Consider the following 19,281-nt stretch of genomic DNA (forward strand, 5'->3'; position numbering starts at 1 on the left):
GTCCCGCCCAGATCTGACAATATTTGAATCTATAGCCATAACATCACAGGGTGGGCAAAGATCCGTTGCAGTTATTTGGGGTGAGTCCTTGCCAGCCCACCTTTCTACCTGCATCTTCACTTCAGGCATCCCACAGAGAGAGTACCTCTGGCCAGTTGTGAAATATTTCACCTCTGTCCCAGGGGTTATGTTATGAATGTCTATATATCTGCCCCATCAGGGACCAGCGTGTCACCACTCTACTTACATGCAAGCTCGTTGTGGTTTGAATGTGAAATGACCCCACAGGCTCAAATGTTTGAATACTCCGTACCTAGACTGGGAAGGTTGTGAAAGCTTTAGGTGGTGAAGGCGTGTTGGAGGAAGTGGGCTGTTGTGGGTGGGTCTTGAAGCTTTACAGCTTGGCCTCACTTCCTGTTCACCCTCTGCTTCCTGATGCAGATGCTATGTGGCTAGCCAGCCTCCTGCTTCTGTTGCCTGCCTCCCCTGCCTGCTGTCATGTCTTCTTTACTATGATGGACTGAATCTTCTAGAACTTTCTCTTTTAGGTTGCTTTTGTTAAGATATTTCATTACAGCAAGGAGAAAGCAACTAAGATTCCAGTCCTCATCTGTTCCTGTGTTTACTCACCATAACCACCAGAATGTGCTGAGAAGGCTGGGAGTGAAGGTCCAGTCTCCCCACTGTCACCAACACGCCACTGCTCGGATCCAGCTGGAAGAGGCTGGCACTTCCAGGGTCCTGGCTGCTGTGGATGGTATAGATGAGGCCTTTGCCATTGTCTTGATCTGCGGCCTGGACTCTGAGGAGTTCAACCCCAGGCAGTGTGTCCTGCGGGACCCTGACTTGATAGTGATCCTGCAGGAACTGAGGCCGGTGGTGGTTGATGTTAGCAATCATAAAGATGTGGACCTGAATAGGGGGACAGGAGACGAAGAAGCCGATTGTGGACTGCATAGGCACAGGGCTGGTGCCTGCTGGGACTTCACTGTCCCATCCATGTTGGCAGTGTCTGGCAAGCAGCCGCCATTCTATTCAGTAAATAGCTATTGAAGGTGTGATAGGATTTCAAAATAACAAGACTCCAGATACCAAATTGCCTAGTAGATTTTGTTTGTTTGTTTGGTTGGTTGGTTGGTTGGTTTATTAAGACAGGGTTTCTCTGTGTAACAGTCCTGGCTGCCCTGGGACTTACTTTGTAGACTAGGTTGGCCTCAAACTCACAGAGATCCACCTGCCTCTGTCTCCCAAGTACTGGGATTAAAGGTGTGTTACGCTATAGCGGGTGCCTAGTAGATTTTTTTTTTGAGACAGGGTTTCTCTGTGCAGCCCTGGCTGTCCTGGAATTTGCTCTGTAGATCAGGCTAGCCTCAAACTCAGAAATCTTCCTGCCTCTGCCTCCTGAATGTTGGGATTAAAGGCATGTGCCACCGGATCCAGCTTGCTACTAATTTAAAAGATACCTATATTTAAACTGGACATGGTGGTGCTCACAGGTAAATCCAGTAGATGGGAGTCTGAAGCAGAATTACCATGAGTTTGAGGCCATCTTGAGCTACTTGGTGAGTTTCAGGCCAACCTGGGCTTGAGAGAAAGTCCCGGTGATGGTTAGTGTTAACTGTCAACTTGGCTCAAACTAGAATGGCACGGGAAGGGAGTCTCAAGGAGATGTTTCCAGACTAAATTGGCTTGTAGACATGTCTTTGAGGGATTATCTCGATTATATCAGTTGAGGTAGGACGACCAACCCAATATAGCACGATGCCCTAGGCAAGGGATCCTGGACTGTGTAATAGTAGAGAAAGCAAGCAAATACTAGCATTCGAGTGTTAATTAATTGCTTTCTTCTCTTGAGTTGGATAGAATGTGACCAGCTGCTTTAAAGTTCCTGCACTGGAGAGCTATAACCTGGACCTGGGAGCCAAATCAACCCCATCTTTCTTAAGTTCCTTTTGTCAGGGTATCTTAGCACAGCCACAAGAAGAGACCCTGTCTCAAAAAAACAAAACCAAACAGAACAATTTCATTGGGCTATTTCTTCAAGCAAAATGTCTAAAATCCCTGCATATGAAATGGCTTTATTCTACAGTGGTCAGAGTAGAAGCTGAAAGTCCCATGACCTGTCATTCCTCATACCCACTGTAGCTCTTATGCAGACTGTCTTTAATTAAATCTGTTTGTTTGCATAAATCCTCCCAATATATGGAGATATAGAATGCTGGGGGGATTCTCCCACAACCACAGTAATGGAGTATGTATCAAGTAAGACTGGTACCCAGAACCCAGATTCCAACTTTTTTGAGGAATCACATATCAATCAAAAGCCTTCAATAACCATACTCCAAGTTCACTTCTCATTTCCTCCCAAACCAGGAGTTCTTGACTAAGGTCTCTCACCTGGGTGGCAATGGTGTGGAACCCATCTGTCACCTCCACAGTCAAGTTATAGCTTGACTTTCTCCTTGTATCAAGAGGCCTGGCTATGACAATGCTGCCTGTGGTCTTCTCAATGTCAAAGTCCATGTCTTTATCCCCATCTGGAGGAGGGAAGGAGCAGATATGGCATCAGCGACTTAGGCAGCTGTAGCCTAACCCGAATTTGGTCACAAACCTAGAGCACATGATAAATGTAACCTTAGCTGACTTTGGCTGGCAAGACTGTGGCTATCTGAGGAAGAGGCTGAACCAGAGAGTCTAAGACTATTTGGGAATAGTAGCTATCTAGTGACAGACTGGTGCTTATTTCCTTAGGTGACCAAAAAGATGTTACATTATCGGCCCAATTATCAAATGATCTAGAGAAAAGCAAGTCTGAGGGGTCGAAGAGTCCTGTAGGAAAAACAAAAGCTGCTATAGAATTTATTCTGTTTCTGGGATTGTTATGGCTTGAACATATAGTGTGCCCCATGACTCATGACTTGAATGCCTGGTCCTCAGGTGGTGGCACTCTTTTGGGAGGGTGTGAAAACTCAGGAGATGGGTCCTTGAGGGAACCCCTGAGGACTTATTGTCTCACTCTCCATGATGCTTCCTGGTCATCCATAAAGTGAACAGCAGCCCTGAACCACACATTCTTGCTGCCATGATGGTCTGCCTGAGCACATGGGTCCATGCCACCCTGGGCTGAAGACTCTGAAGCTGTGAGCCAAAATAATTCCTTCCTCTTGAGATTTTATCACAACAGGAAAGTCACTAACACGGGGATTAAGACACAGAGACAATGAAGCCAGACTTCATAGCTTTGTATTGGACTGAGAAAACTGCCTGTGACAGACACGGGACAAGTAAAAACAAGTCTGACCAACAAGAAGAAATTGATTTTTTTTTTAAAAAAAAAAAAATCCAGATGGAAAGGTTTAAGGAGTGGAACAGAAAGATAGGATATAAACGGGTTCAGGGTTAGATAACAACTAAACATGAATGAAATGCCAGGAGGGCTGGAGAGATGGCTCAGCACTTCAGCGGTCTTGCTGCTCTTCCAGAGGACCCAAGTTTACTTCCCAGCATTCACGTTGAATACCTTACAAGTATCCATAACTCCAGCCCCACAGTTCAGAGGTCAAATGGCTTCTGCAAGCACCCATACTCACCTGGCACATCTACAAATATATACACACATCCACATCATTAACAGTTAGAAGATTTTTTAAAGGTTAAGAAAATGTCATAAATAAACAAAATATTTTTAAAAAGGACATGAAGTTGCAATGAATAAAATTCAAAATATTAAAGATAACATGAGTAAATAAATTATAGAGCAGCATGGAATTCTTTAAATGTCTTCTAAACAGAATTCTGTTTAGTTATGTAAAACTATGTTCACAATGTATTACAGCTAAAATATAAAGTAATATTTTAATATAGCCCTATGTGTGTTCATAAAGAAACACATCAAAATTATAGCAGTAGATTATATTCAGATTGGTAGAACTTTCAGTGGTATTTGTTTTCTTTGCACACATTTCTGTTTCCTAAATGTTATTTTGATTCATGCATTAATTACATATTGAAGGGGAAAAAACCCCAAACAATTAAAAGAGCTGAGAATAAGAACTGGAAGCAAGACTAAGAAGATGTCAAAGGTCTTGGGCCAAGTGAGTATCCTACCCTGCCTCTGACTGAAGCTGAACCCCACCGCAATAGGACCCATAGTCCATGCAAGTGCTGAAATGGAGATCTTCAAATTTAAATCTCTGGACAGATATCAGAAAGTCTAAAACACCTCTACATTTATATGCAGATTGACATCTGAGAATGTGCCCATGTATACACAAGTTCCTGGAAAGGAAACCTAAGCATTCCTCAATTTCCTAAAGGGTTCTATTACTTCCAGGTGTTTTTCTTTTTTTTTTTTTCCTTAAACACACAAACATCCCCCTCAAAAAACAAAACGAAAAACAAAACAACAACAACAAAAAAACCTTGACAGAAAGGAATGCTAGAGCAGAGTCACCCACCAAAGCATGGATCCAAGAGCCATTTAAAATGACAATGAGAGTGGATATGGATCATTGACAGAGAATAGAGTCTTGGATTCAAATTCATACAGACACACAAATAAGAATGGCTCAGCCAATACAGTCAGTTCTGTACTGACTTGGTGCTTTCTCTTCTGAATCTTGCTGGACTGTTCACTTTAGATCTCGTGGGCATTTGGCATAACTAGGCTCCCCCATAGGATCACAGATGGTCCACCTGAGGTCTTGGCTATAGTGGAAGAGGCTTAGCAGATGTGTTGTTCTTTCTACACAATGTCCCAGAGGATCAGGGAAGAGGTGATCCCCACTCAGAACAAAAGGAGGAGCTGTCAGGGGGCATGACCTCGAGGGGGAGAGAATATTATACCAGGAGGAATATTTAAAAAAGAGGGATTCGTCCTCCTTGGTCCTCACCTGAGATGTGGAACCAGAAGAGGCCAGGCCGTCCCTCTACACTGATGACTCCCACCATGTGGTTCACAGGGTCCGTCTCCATGACCGTAAAGCTGTAGTGGGGCTCATCAAAGGACAGTGGGATGGAGGATGGCCGAGGCTGGGGAATCCATTCAATGTGTAGCCGGACACTGGTGGAGAGGGCTGGCTGCCCACTGTCTGTTGCCTTGATCTAAGAAGACACCAAAAGCCAAGTTGAGTCACCATGAAAGTGGCCTTCCACTTGCTCACTCCTCTATTGGGCACATGCTTGAATGGCAATGATAGAAAAGAGCTCTATTAGTTACTAGGCAAAAACATCTAACCTATATTCTAGAATCTCTTGATTAGTGGGGGAAAAAAACAAAAAGAAAACAAACACTGGGACAGTTAATATTGGTTGTCACCTTGATTGGTGTGACAGCTTGAATGAGAAATGTCTGCCTTTGGCTCAGATATTTGAACACTTGATCCCCAGTAGACAGCACTGTTTGAGAGGTTATGGGACCTTTAGGAGGTACACTCTTGTTGGAGAAAATATGTCCCTGGGTGTGGGCTCTGAATTTACTGCTTGCCTCACTTATTGTTCTCTCTCTCCTCTCTCTCTCTCTCTCTCTCTCTCTCTCTCTCTCTCTCTCTCTCTCCTCCCTCCCTCCCTCTCCTCCTCCCTCCTCCCTCCCTCCCCTCCTCCCTCCCTCCCTCCTCCCTCCCTCCCTCCCTCCTTCCTGTGTGTGTGGATGATGTATGACTTCTTTGCTTCCTGCTGCCATGCCTTCCCAGACATTAGGAATTTTATATCTCTGGAATCATAAAGCAAAACAAACCCTTTCTTCCTAAAGTTGCCTAGGGTCATGGTATTTTTCTCACAATGGCTTGATCGATGCTTAGAAGGGAAGTAAGGCTTGCGCTTGGGCATGTCTGTGACAGCATTTCCAGAAAAGATTAGATTGTAAGGGAGCTGACCTAATCAATGGGTCAGTCCCTTGTTGGGTCCTTGGTATAAAGCTTGGAATGATGTTTGCTGGTGAGAGGTGGGGAGGACTGAGTCGAAGATCACTAGGGGCACATCTCTGGGGACTATATCTTGCCTTGGCCCCCACCTGAATCTCCTTTTCTCAGCTCCCTGGGAGACATACATACAACAATAATTTATCTCCCTTTGTAGGCAACGGGGACTCCTTGTAATGAATTCAAACCCTGAGTCATGTGACTGCCAGCAACAAGGCTGGGCTCAGTTTAGTGGTGTGGTGTGAGACCTCATGACCTGCCTTTTGACACGCGGCATCTTAGCCACAATTTCTCTCTAGACTTAAATGACTTGTCTGAAGAAGGGGAAGGAGTCCAGGTCAGCGTCTCCAGGCAGAAGCTTCTGCCCTTCTCCCAAGAAGGCCCATGGTCTAGTTCTCAGAGACAATGCATTTACTTTTCCTCATGATTCTCAGAAGCCTTTGCCTCAGCACTCCTCTAGCTTCTCAAGGTGAGAGGTTACTTATGCAGGAATGGTTGGAACCTACTGGGTTAGATGTGAATAAAATCTAGGGTGAGGGAAATGCACCACGATAGGTTCAGAATGAGGACTTACTCTGTGGAGGGGCCAACAGGTCCTCGAATCCACAGCCCCAAGGGTGTGGTATCAAACAGGTCGTTTTCAGTCGAAATGGTTCAGGATTTTCAAAGGATTTTAGGGGTTTGGGGATGTGGCTCAGTGGTAGAATGCATGCCTAACAGATGCCACATGGCTGTAGTTGGGTGAAAACCCAGGCGCTGGGGGATACGGAAATGGATCAGCAGTGAAAAGCACCTGCTGTTCTTGTAGAAGACCCGAGTTCAGTTCTCAGCACCTAGGTCAGGTGGTTCCCAGTCACCTGTAATGCCAGCTCTAGAGACATTAGCTGCCTCTAGCCTCCACAGGGACCTGCATTCAGGTGCACACAACCCCACACAAGTACACATACTTTTGAAAAAGAATAATCAATTTAGACCTGGGAAGGTGGATCCTGCCTTTAATTCCAGCACTTAGGAGGAAGAGGCAGGTGGATCTCTGCGAGTTCCAGGCCTGCCTCATCTACTTAGTGAGCTCCAGGCCAGCCAAGGCTACATAGTAAGACCTTGTCTAAAAACAATTTTTATAATTAAAAACAAAATACATAAATCTTAGAAAAAAAACAACCAACAAATGTATATTGATTCTGAGACAACAGTTAATTTTGCTAATTTGTTACCTGTAAGAACAGGGGATGTCAAGGGACTTTATTGCCCTCAAAGAGAAAAACCCACAGTCTACAATTCTGTCCCCAGGGTGAGAGTAGGGACTTCCTGATTCCTTAAGGAAAGGCAAGGAAGGGGACACTCCCCTCATGTTACTAGTGGTCTCCCTCCTCTGTACCCTCACAAAAATTCCCCAACTACCCTGTAGGTTCTTCCTCTCCCGTTTCAGCCTGCTAGGAGGGTCTAGAGATGGATGACTTACATGTGTTCCTCAAAGATTTGTGTACTGCAAGCTCGGTCCCTAATGAAATGGTATTGAGGTGGGGGGGGTCTTTCTCAAGAGGTAAAGTCTAAGGGGGTGGGGAAGTTAGAGCCCTGGCTGCTCTTCCAGAGGACCAGGGTTCAATTCCCAGCACCCACATGGAGGCTCACAACCAGCAGTTACTCCAGGTCCAGAGGATCCAATGCCCTCTATGGCCTCTGTGGACACCAGGCATGAAGGTGGTGCACACACATACATGTAGGCAAAACACCCATAGAACATAATAAATTAATAGTTAAAATTTTATTAAGAGGTAGAGTCTAGGGGCAGGGGAGACTGCTCAGTCAGTAAAGCGCCTGCCTTGCAAGTATGTGAATCAGAGTTCTATCCCTAGAACCCAGTTTCCTGGTCTACAAACTTACACAGAGAAACCCTAACTCAAAAACCCCCCAAAACAAACAAACAAACAAACAAATAAATAGTGATAATGCATGTGCATACCCACACAAATGAGTACCTACTCCACAAGAGCATGCGTGTGCGCATGCCTACACACACACACACACACACACACACACACACACACACACACACAAGTGGAGGTTAGTGACAGCCTTTAGGGGCACAACTCTCAGAAATGTATTAATGCTGGTCCAGCAGATCAGGCTGTGAGTGTCTCTCAGGAGTGAGCCTGGCCCATCCTCCACCTTTTTAAGTAAAGCAGGCAAAAAAGAAAAAGAAGAAAGAAGGAAGGAAGGAAGGAAGGAAGGAAGGAAGGAAGGAAGGAAGGAAGACAGAAAGAAAGAAAGAAAGAAAGAAAGAAAGAAAGAAAGAAAGAAAGAAAGAAAGAGAAATCACTAGCCACTTCTCCCTCTGACTCTGCAAACCTTGGCCACTCACCGTTAGGATATTGTACTCTCCTGCTGCAAAAGTACTGCTGGAAGACACAAGCCCCGTGACAGGGTCAATTCTGAAGCCCTCCTCATCACTCTCCTCAATGCTGTAGGTGATGCTGCCATTGAGACCTTCATCTGGGTCTGAAGCCACCAGCCTGTACACAGGCCCTGCGGACAATGGGCTCAGTCTCTCAGGAAGGCGGACATTGAAGAGCTTGTGGGAGAACATGGGTGGGTTGTCATTGACATCCAAGATGCACACCACCACTCTGGAGGTGGACTTTAGCGGGGGCTCCCCATTATCCAGCACAGTCACCTGTAGACAGAATGGTGTGTGAGCTCCTGTGATGCCACTGGAAGCAGTGCCTAGTACTATCATGCTGTTAGAGCTGATTGCTGTTACTGCAATAATCTGACTTTGGGGCAGCAAGAACAGAAGTGAACCAGAGAGAACCAGAAGACGTCATTGTTAGAACCTGCTGTGAAAGCCTCACCTTCACATAGAACAATCATGGCTACTACATTAACAGGAAGCTGGAACGGAAGGAATTTCGAGATGCTGTCATAGATATTTTGTCCCCACATAGCCACTTTAGCAATGCTGGTAAAGTTGTCATCTGTGAGATGATGCTTCTTTTACTATCTCAGTTCTAGCAATGCCCATAGCAAATCCAACATAGATCCAGGAGACAAAAACATTTATCCCGGCCCCACATGGATCATAGTAAAGGGCCATTAAGTGGTTTGCTCTCCCCAAGTCAGGAGGAATGAGCTAGAAACTAGACCTGAAAAGCAAATACTCCCACTCCCAATACTTCCTTCAGGCATTACTAGTTAACCGAGACTTCCTGCCCTGCCTGGATATGGTTTCAGATTCCTTCCCTCCTCAGCACTGAATAGCTAGTGAAGACCTAAGAATCCTTACCACCAGCCACAGGAAGACTCAACTGAAATAGGTCATCCTGTCCTCCCTCAGCCTTACACCCCAGTCCTAGCCACTGTGCTGGAGCCATGTAGCTGGCTACCTACAGCCCAGTCTCCTGGGGTTTCAAAAGGCAGTACCTGGCCTCCCCACCACTTACCTCCAGGACATGTTCATCTTTGTTCTCTCGGTCTAGCTGTCTGGCAGTGGTCAGGACACCTGGAAAGGGATGGATGCAAAGAGATATAAACAAGGGGCTCCTAGGGCCTTGTTACTATGTTAGGCTCAATATTACACACAACTCTCAGGTGGGAGTCCTGGTGTTTTTGGAAACTTTTAGAGCTCTGGAGAAATGGAAGGGATGGTGATGAGGTGGTGGACATGAAGAGGGAATTTGCTAACTGAAATTCCCACCTAAGTCCACTTTCACCATGAGGCAGGGGTGATGGGTCCAAAACTCAGCAACTCTTCCTGCCTCAGCCTCCTGAATGCTGAGATTATAGGCATGCGACACTACACCCAGTCCCTAGCCATAGAGAGTGGGATTTGTAGATGGGCTTTCAGGAGGTAACTAGGGTTAGGTGAAGTCATGAGAATGGGATCCCCATAGGCTATTAGTGGCTTTTTAGAAAGAGGAGAGACTTGACCTAACACACTCTGTTTTGCTAGATGATGCTCTCCACTAGGATACCATGCAGCAAGGTGTCCCCACAAGATGCCAGTACCATACAGCACCTGGATTTCTCAGTCCCCAGAACTAAATAAGCTGTGTTCTTTAGCAATATCCAGCCTGTGATACTCAGTTATAACAACGTGCAATGGTCTAAGACAGAAGCCCAGAAACCTTCCCAAGACCTCACCAGTTACAAATGGTGGAAATGGGGCATCTCCAGACCATGGCCTGTATCCTCATCTTCCTCCCACCTGGAGGTTCTCCGGTAACCCTCTCTGTCCTTGTGCCCCACAAGACTGCTGCTTATAACCACTCCCTTCTACAGTTTGGTTACACCCAGCAGCTTTTTCCCTCCCCTGAGCAGCCACAGCACCTATCTAACTGCATACACTTTACTCTTTTTGTGATGTTCCTACAGTATTTATCCCTAAATGTTCATGCTCCTGATGGGCTGATTCCCCAAGGTCTAGAACAAAATCACATTTCTCTTTGCATTTCTCTACAGCTTTAAGGCCTCACGGGGGCAACCTCTTTAAGCATTTGCTGGGTAAGTGTATGGACCACAAACAAGAACTCATTCATCCATTTAACAATTACTAAGTGAGCTTCTGCTGTATTCTATGGTACTGCCAGGTTCTAAAAATACTAAGGCAGGCAAAAAGCAGTCAGCTTTCCTTTTTCAGGATCTGTGGAAGACCAGTGGACATGGAGAGTTAGTGGAACAATCACTTGAATGAATACAGTGGGCTGTGTGGTATGTTAGCAACACTAGTGGGTATGTTACAATATTAGGAAATACAGCTGGCTGGGCTCTGTGGGAGACTAGAGGCCACACAGACAAAAAGAGAGGGGAAGCCTGACATGTAGCCAAGCTTTTAATCCCAGAACAGGCTGATCTCTGTGAGTTAAGGCCGGCTTGGTCTATTTAGCAAGTTCCAGACCAACCAGGGCTATACAGTGAGACAGGGGGTCGTGACTCCTGACTGGGACAGCAGCATGTGCCAAACCCCATTTTAAGAGCCTCTATGATCCAAAGCAGCTAGGAACGAAAATTCCCGAATAAGCTATGTCTGGGTGTGAACAACAACAACAAAAATCTCCTGGAAGGAGTCTGTCTGCATAGACTGATAGACAATTGAAATTTCAGTCCTGTGGGGAGACTGGAATTTGGTAAGTTCACAGGTGAATTACTTTATCTGGGGCAGGTTTTAGCTTCTGGAACAGCCATTTCTTGCTTCACTCTGTAGCTGAACTATAACACCTTGTGATAATAAATAAAAAACCACTTAGAAGCGATTAGAAGCAGAACACTAGCTTCCACCAATCCAAGAGCTAAGAATGTTGTCAGACAGCATCTTAGGTCTATAAAAGGTTCCCCATCTCGATGTATCTGTCTCTCTGGTGTGCCCACCAATATACTTTATAGCTGCCTAGATTTATGGCTATCTTTGTTCTGTAAAACTATATAAAAAAAAAACAAACATGAAACTGCATCTGCATTGGAATGTGGAGTTTGACTGGGGTAACCTAAATCTGTGCTCCCAGGCCATGGCCACTCAGAATGGCTCCAGAATAAACTATTGATTATTCCCTTTAAGATGTGAGCTGTGGCTTTTATGTTGATAGCCATGGGGCTAGAGGTGCCGTGGGAGGGGTAAGGTAAAGCCTGAGAGGTCAGTGGGCCGGTTTAGGCACCAGTTTGTGGGTATAGGGGACCCTGACTTCATCTCAAAGACACAGAGAAACCATCCAGGCTTCTGTGGTGGAGATGTAGATGATATGATGGCTTATGTGGAGAAGGTGGGGCTAGGGATTGACGGCAGATACAATAATCATGTTAAAAGGGAGACTTCATGGTTCTTCTTCCTGGCTGCAGGAAAGCCAGGAGCACTTCTGCCTGCAAGGGCATCTTGCCAGGCCTGCTGCCAGAGGACTGTTGACAGTAAATAGAAGAAGGATTGGGAGAAGCTGAGGAGCTAATGCCTTAGGGGAGGGTTCTCCTCGCTCTTCTGAAAGGAGTAGTATGGAGTAGAGATGTGGGGGCAGGACACTGGGCATATGGGGTGAGCCTGAGTGGTGAACTTGCTTAGACTTATTTTCTAAAAGAAAAGCTCTCTCAGCTCAGAGAGAAAGGATGTAGCTACAGCCTGAGGTCAGAGGTTAACCCAAAAGGCTCTCACTAGTCATCAGTGTCAAAGACTCTAGGCATTCCCTACCTATTGTTTGCCTCAGGATCCCTGGGAAAACCTATAAGCAACCCCCCTTTCCCCTCTACAGTCCGTCCTTCTGGGACAAGAGAACATGGTGTGGTAGAAAAAATGGGATCACATGGAAATGTCAGCCTTCCCTACAGCAGGCCCTTAGCATCTCTCAAACTCTGTGGAACAAGAGTAGCAGGTAACATAACTGGAGGAAGCAGGCTGGGAAGGGACTGTGGGGACCAACGAATGTACATACGATCTGCTATCAGCCTCTGGTATACTGTGGCCCTCTGGGAGTGTGGGGAGAACTTTGTCAGAGCATGCTGTTTTTGAAGAACATCCAGAGATCTGGAATGTTCTGTGGAATTTGCCAATATGGACTACAATTTGGTAAATGTGTGCTTAAAGTTTGTATGAGTCAAAGCAAATCTCTTTGGAGGGCTCTCCCTGGCCCACTGCTGCAATGGGGAGACCCTGGATTCCTCTGAACCCTCTTCCTTGGCCTGTGAGAAGGATAATGGGTTGTAGGTGGGATCACAATTGTTACTGTTTTGTGGGCAGATCTTAGACTTATCTGCAATAAGTGCTGTCATAGTTAGCTTTAGTTGTTGACCTGGCACAGCTTAGAGTCATTTGAAAGAACATCCTCAACTGAGGAATTGCCTATTGGCCTATGTGCATGTCTGGGGAGAGTTGGCTTGACAGATACTTGATGCACAAAGACCCAACCCACTATGGATGGCACCATTCCCTAGGCAGACTGTCCTGGTCTGCATAAGAAAGCTAGGTAAGCATGAGTCTGTGAGCCAGCCAGCCAGTAGGCAGCATTCCTCCTGTTTCCTGCCTTGGGTTCCTACCTGACTTCCCTCAGTGATAGACTACACCTGGAAGTATAAGCCAATAAAACATATTTATTGAATAAGCCCTTTCCTCCCCTAAGTTGTTTCTGATCATAATGGTTTTTTGTTTTGTTTTGTTTTGTTTTTTTTACCACAGCAACAGAAAGAAAATACAGCAAAAGCTAATTGTGGCTCTGGCTGTGACTGTGACATGGGGGAAGAGTCAGTTTGAGAGCATTTGAAGAACTGAACTAATATCAGCTTGACTTCTGGGCCACCTGTTGAATCCCAGGGAAGAAAGATTTCAATAAGTTCCCATTGTATTGTGGAGACAGACATTGTTGGAAAGTATATCATCTTTGGCACTTATGAGAATACTATGCTTGTGTTGTTAAAACATACTTTTCTGAGTCCTCCCTCAGAATATGGATTTAGCAGATCTAGGGAGGGGCCTGAGAATTGGAATTTCCTACCTGTCTGCAGGTGATGCTGATGCTGCCCCAGGAACACTCCAAAGAACCACCTTGTAGATTTATATATCCTGTCCATCCAGCTTTCTGGGCCTCACCTGTGAATGGATGAATGACGAAGTACCCCATGTGGTTCCCACTGGTGAGGTTGAAGGTCAGCTTCCCTTGAGAGCTGGAGTCTGGGTCCCAGGCCTCCAGCTGAAGCACAGAGGTACCCAAAGGGACATCTTCCTGGACACAGGGGTAGAACACCGGTCGAGACATGCAGGGTATGTTGTCATTGATGTCCGTAACCTCAATGTAGACTTCAGTGACAGCAGAGAGGGGAACAGAGCCCCTGTCCACAGCCAGTACTGTCAACCAGTAGTAGGGTGTGAATTCTCGGTCCAGAGGTACCAGAGTCTCGAGCATTCCTGGGGACAGCAAGTGACAAAACTCAATATACTCAGATCTCAGAGAGGTTTTTAACCACCCTACCTGGGCTGGGGAGATGCCTCTGTGAAATCCCTGCTGTACAAGTATGAAGACCTGAGTTCAGATCTCTAACACCCACATAAGAGCTGTGTATGATGGAGTGCGCCCCAAACCCCAGCACTTGGTTGATAGAGGCAGAAGAGTCTGGGGCTTGTTGTCTGCCAATCTAACTGAATCAGTGAGCCTTCATGTTCCTTAACAGACTGTCTCAAATAGTTAAGTGGAGATCAACAGAGGATGAAACCTAACATCAACCTCTGGCCTCTATGTGCCTGCCCACATGTCTATGGGCACATTCACACATGTATACACAATGCACCCACACATGAACATGTATTCAGATATACATACACAGATACACACACACACACACACACACACACACACACACACACACACACACACTGAATAAAAATCACCCTAATAGGTATTATGGAAAGGATGTTGACAGGCAACCCAGGTGAAAGAGGATAGGGCTGTCAATATGAGGTAGGAGATGCTGAGTTGGACATGGCAGGAGGTGGGGGGGAGATTAATGTAGGACTTCTCAACCTTTCTCAACTAAAACAGCCCCTGTTTCTGGCATGCAGACATATACAAGGCTTGCAGAGACAGTGGAAGTTTATCAGCTTCTCTCAACTCCTTCAACCCAAGTTCCAGCTAGTCACCTCACAGTCTGTAAGTGGGATGTCCTACAGTTGGCCTTAACCTGAACCTGATAGTCTTGCAGTCCTGGTGGAGCCTCACATTAAAGGTTAGAGGTTTGAGGGATACACTTCTGCCCTCCACTTCATCATGGTTTTAGGGACTTAGCTCCATTCTTTAGTTCATTCAGTCTAAAAACTGCCTATGAGGGCCAGCCCTGTTCTAGAACATGAGGCTCTAACGTTGGGCACAAGAAGCGTGTACCTTAAGTTCTGGCTGGTCACTCTCAGCTGACAGGCTCTGCATGAGGGGGCAGGGTTTAGATTCACAATCAGAGCAGAGCAGGCCAGAGGTGACAAATGGAGAAACTGAGGCCCAGATAGGGAGTGCAAATTTGGTCAAATTATATAACAAGGAAGAGGAAGAGCTGGGGCTGAGCATGGTGCACACTGTTAATATCTCAGCACTTGGGAAGTAGAGGCAGGTAAATCTTTGTGAGATTAGGGCCAGCCTAGTCTAAATAGAGAGTTCCAGATCATCCAGGGATATGCAGAAAAAGCCCTGGAGAGAGAAAGAGAAGAAGGGTGAGGGAAGGAAGAAGGAAGAAAAGGAGGAGGAGGAAAGAAAGATTGAGAGAGCTGGAGTCTACTAAATGGAATACTCTTTTTTTTAATACTCTTCCCACAACACTACCTTGTCTTTCACCCTGGAAACAAACTATGATTCCAGACCATAAAACAGATTATAGAGCCGGGCAGTGGTGGCGCACGCCTTTAATCCCAGCACTCGGCAGGCTTAGGCAGGTGGATCTCTCTGAGTTCGAGACCAGCCTGGTCTACAGAGCTAGTTCCAGGACAGCCTCCAAAGCCACAGGGAAACCCTGTCTCGAAAAAACGAAAAAAAAAAAAAAAGATATATTACAGAACCATAGTAGTAAAACAATATGGTATTGGCACAAAAGCAGACATGTAAGCCAAAGAAACAACATCAAAGACACAACCATGAATACATGTAACTTTAGATATTTAATATTTGACAAAAATGCCAAAAACATATGCTAGAGAAAAGAAATCATCTTCAATGAATGGTACTGGGAAAACTGGGGGTGGGGGTCCAGATGCAAAGGAATGAAATTACACCTGTGTCTATTACCCTGCACAAAAACTAACTCCAAAACCTAAATTTGAAACCTGAAACTCTGAAACCATCAGAAGAAAGCATCGGCAGTACCTATAGGGTACAGGTGTAGGACAGGACTTCCCAAATTAAGACCAACAACTGACAAGTGGGACTTCATAAACTACAAAGATTTTGCACAGCTAAACAAACCATCAACAAGGTGAAGAGGAAACCCACAGAATGGAAGAGAATCTTTGCCAGCTATACATCTGACAGAGGATTAATATCCAGAATATATAAACAACTCAAAAAAAAGAAAAAAGCAAAAAGAAGATGAACAAGAAGAAGACAAGAAATATCTCAAAAAAATATTTATCAAGAGGAATCTGAAGTGGCTGAAAGACACTTGAGAAAGTGCTCAAAATCCTTGGCCATCAGAGAAATGCAACTCAAAACAACTCTGAGATACCATCTTACACCAGCCAGAATGGCTAAAATCAAAAACACCAATGACAATCTATGCTGGAGAGGATGTGGAAAAAAAGGAACACTCCTTCATTGCTGGTGGGAGTGCAAACTTGTAAGACCACTTTGGGAATCAGTATGGTGGTTGCTCAGAAAAATGGTAATCAGTGTACCTCAAGATCCAGTAATTCCTCTCTTAGGCATATACCCAAATAATTCACGTTCATACAACAAGGACATATGTTCAACCATGTTCATAGCAGCATTGTTTGGAATAGCCAGAAACTGGAAGCAACCTACATGTCCCTCACCTGAAGAATGGATAGATAAAATGTGGTACATTTACACAATGGAGTACTACTCAGCAGAAAAAAAGCTATTGAAATTCGTAGGCAAATGGATGGAACTAGAAGAAACCATGCTGAGTGAGGTAACCCAGTCACAAAAAGATAAACATGGTATGTACTCACTCATATATGAGGTTTAGACATAGAGCAAAGGATTACCAGCCTACAGTCTTCTTCACCAAAGACACTGGGAAACAAGGAAGGACTCTAAGGGAAGAATGCATGGACCCCAGGAATGGGAAGGGGCAGGATCTCCTGACCTAATTGGGAGCATGAAGGTAGGGGAGAGGGAGCTGCCAGAATTAGAGAAGTAGAGGGGAGAGGAGGAAATGGAGTAGCAGAAATGTTGGGTTGGGGAAAGAATAGAGGAGAGCAGGATGACACCATACCAGAGGGAGCCATTGTAGGTCTGAGGAGAGATCTGGCACTAGGGAGATTTCCAGAGACCTACAAGGATGACACGAACTGACAATCCAGGCAATGGTGGAGAGGATAGCCTAAATACCCTTCCCCTATAATGAGACTGATGACTACTTTCTATGCCATCCTAGAGCCCTCATCCAGTAGCTGATGGAAGCAGAGGCAGACACCCACAGATATACACTGAACTGAACTCTGGAACCTAGTTGCAGAGAGGGAGGAATGAAGATCAAAGAGGTCAATACCAGGCTGGTGAAACCCACAGAAACAACTGGCCTGAACAAGGAAGAGCACATCGACCCCAGACAGCTGTCTGGGAGGCCAGCACGGAACTGATCCAGACCCCTGAACATGGATGTCAATGAGCAGGCCTCTGCACTCTAGGGGGCCCCAGTAGTGGATTAGTATTCTTCCCTGGTGTAAGAAGGGACTTTGAGAGCCCATCCCACGTCTTGTCCTGGATACATGAGGGAGGGCCTAGGCCCGGCCCAAGATGATGTGGTGGACTTTGGGGATCCCCCGTTGGGGGCTCTACCCAGCCTGGGGAGTGGAGGGTGGATGGGTGGGGGGGCAGGTGGGAGGTTGGGGGGAGGGGAGGGAGAGGGAGGAGGGATTGACATGTGAAGCAAGCTTATTCTTAATTTGAACTAATAAAAAATATTCATCATCATCCCTAGCAATTGGGGAGATGCAAATCAAAATAACTTTGAGTTTTCATCTTACACCACCCAAATGGCAAAGATCAATGGAACAACTGACAACAAATGGTGGAGGTGATGTGGGAGAAAGGGAACCCTTATTCACTGTTGGTGGCATTGCAAACTGGTGCAGCCACTATGGAAACCAGTATGGCGAATTCTCAAAAAGCTAAAATAAATTTACTCTATGACTCAGATATATGACTCTTGGCATAGGCCATATTCTATTCCACAGATACTTGCTCAGCTATGTTTATTGCTGCTCTATTCACAATAGCTAGGAAATAGAAACAACCTAAATGTCCTTCAACTGATGAATGGATAATGAAAATGTGGTACATATACACTACAGAAAACTATTCAGCTTTAAAGAAAAATTAAATCATGAACTTTGCAAATAAATAAATGGAACTAAAAGAGATCATATTGAGTGATGTAACACAGACCCAGAAAGACAAATGTTGCACGTTCTCTCTGATTGTAGGCTCTTAGATCCGAATCTTTATATGTGAGTACATAGCTTGTAGTAACCACAGAAACCATGAAAGTGAAACAGGATTGTTGCCAGGATATGGGACTTGGGAGCAATAGAGTGGGGAATAGCAGTGTACACATGATCTGATCCAGGAAATGGAAAAGGGAGGCTTATTGGGGTGAGGAGAGGGCATAAATACCAAAGAAGGTGGAAGGAGGGCAGAGGGGAATAGCAGGGTACAAGTGATCTGGGGAAGTGGAAAGGGGGAACTTTTGGGGAAGGGGGAGGGAGATTAATCCAGAAGAAAGAGGGAAGTGGGTAAAATAACAAATAATGATGTCTGGAAAAGCCACAGGGAATCGCACTATTAACTATTTACCAAAAACAAAACAAAACAAAACAAACAAAATACCCAAACACCTATAATAGATGTAATTCTGTATATAAATATTCATGTAGGGTTTTAATAAGTATTTGTCATCTAGACTGATGGTGCTCCCTCTAAGAGCCAAAGACCTCTAAACAAAAACCCTAACACCAGACATGAGAAACCCTCTTTTAAGTTGTTGGCCAGGGTTGTCCAAGAGATTCTCAAAACACACACTCTATTGCTGTTGCCATTGGTTTCTTCCCAGAGGTGGAATGTGAGTCCCTATTACTGAAGACACCATGCACTTCCAAAACAGGGCCAGAGACCCCTGAGCTGGAACTGACCTGAAAGCCCCCTCCCTGAGGACTAGCTTTCATAGTACCAGAAGGCACCACGTAAGCTCCCAAAGGAGGGAGGCAACCAACAGTCCTAACCAGCTATGGTGCCTATGAACCACATCAGCAAACATTATAGCACAATAACCCTAGTAGTGGCACGCATACTTTGGTGGTAACCAACAGCTCTCTAATTGCACTTAAGACCTGCTCAACAAGAGGGAGACCATGCTTAGTACTGGAAATCTAGCTGACTATCCATTGCTAGTGAAGTCATGGTTACTGGAGGAGAATCTACAACCACTAATTTACTAATCCGACATAATCCCTAACAACAATCTATGCATTTGTCCTTTTATCCACAGATATGTATAGCCTCCTTCCCTCATCAACGAAGCTTCTCTTTGCAACAGATGGGGACCATTACAGAAAACCACAACCAATCAAAATGCAGAGTTGTGGAGCCCAGTCCCACTCGATACATCTACAGAAACTCCTGCACCTAAAGCTCAGGGAACTTTGTCAGAGAGAGGGTGGAAGACTGTAAGAGCC

General features: G+C 45.3%; 1 protein-coding gene across 1 annotated transcript in view; it reads right to left on the reverse strand.

Moving 5' to 3' along the window:
• Nucleotides 1-19,281, reverse strand: part of Fat2 (FAT atypical cadherin 2) — a 58,865-nt gene that overhangs the window by 35,589 nt on the left and 3,995 nt on the right. Inside the window, exons 2-7 of the mRNA XM_027427455.2 lie at nt 13,480-13,794; nt 9,359-9,417; nt 8,281-8,592; nt 4,893-5,103; nt 2,398-2,537; nt 631-912 (exon numbers count right to left, since the gene is read on the reverse strand). Of these exons, the coding sequence (XP_027283256.1) occupies nt 631-912; nt 2,398-2,537; nt 4,893-5,103; nt 8,281-8,592; nt 9,359-9,417; nt 13,480-13,794 (1,319 nt within the window). The remainder of the gene's footprint in view (nt 1-630; nt 913-2,397; nt 2,538-4,892; nt 5,104-8,280; nt 8,593-9,358; nt 9,418-13,479; nt 13,795-19,281) is intronic.

The sequence above is a fragment of the Cricetulus griseus genome, chromosome 7 (genome assembly GCF_003668045.3).
Source record: "Cricetulus griseus strain 17A/GY chromosome 7, alternate assembly CriGri-PICRH-1.0, whole genome shotgun sequence".
In the NCBI taxonomy this organism is placed as follows: domain Eukaryota; kingdom Metazoa; phylum Chordata; class Mammalia; order Rodentia; family Cricetidae; genus Cricetulus; species Cricetulus griseus.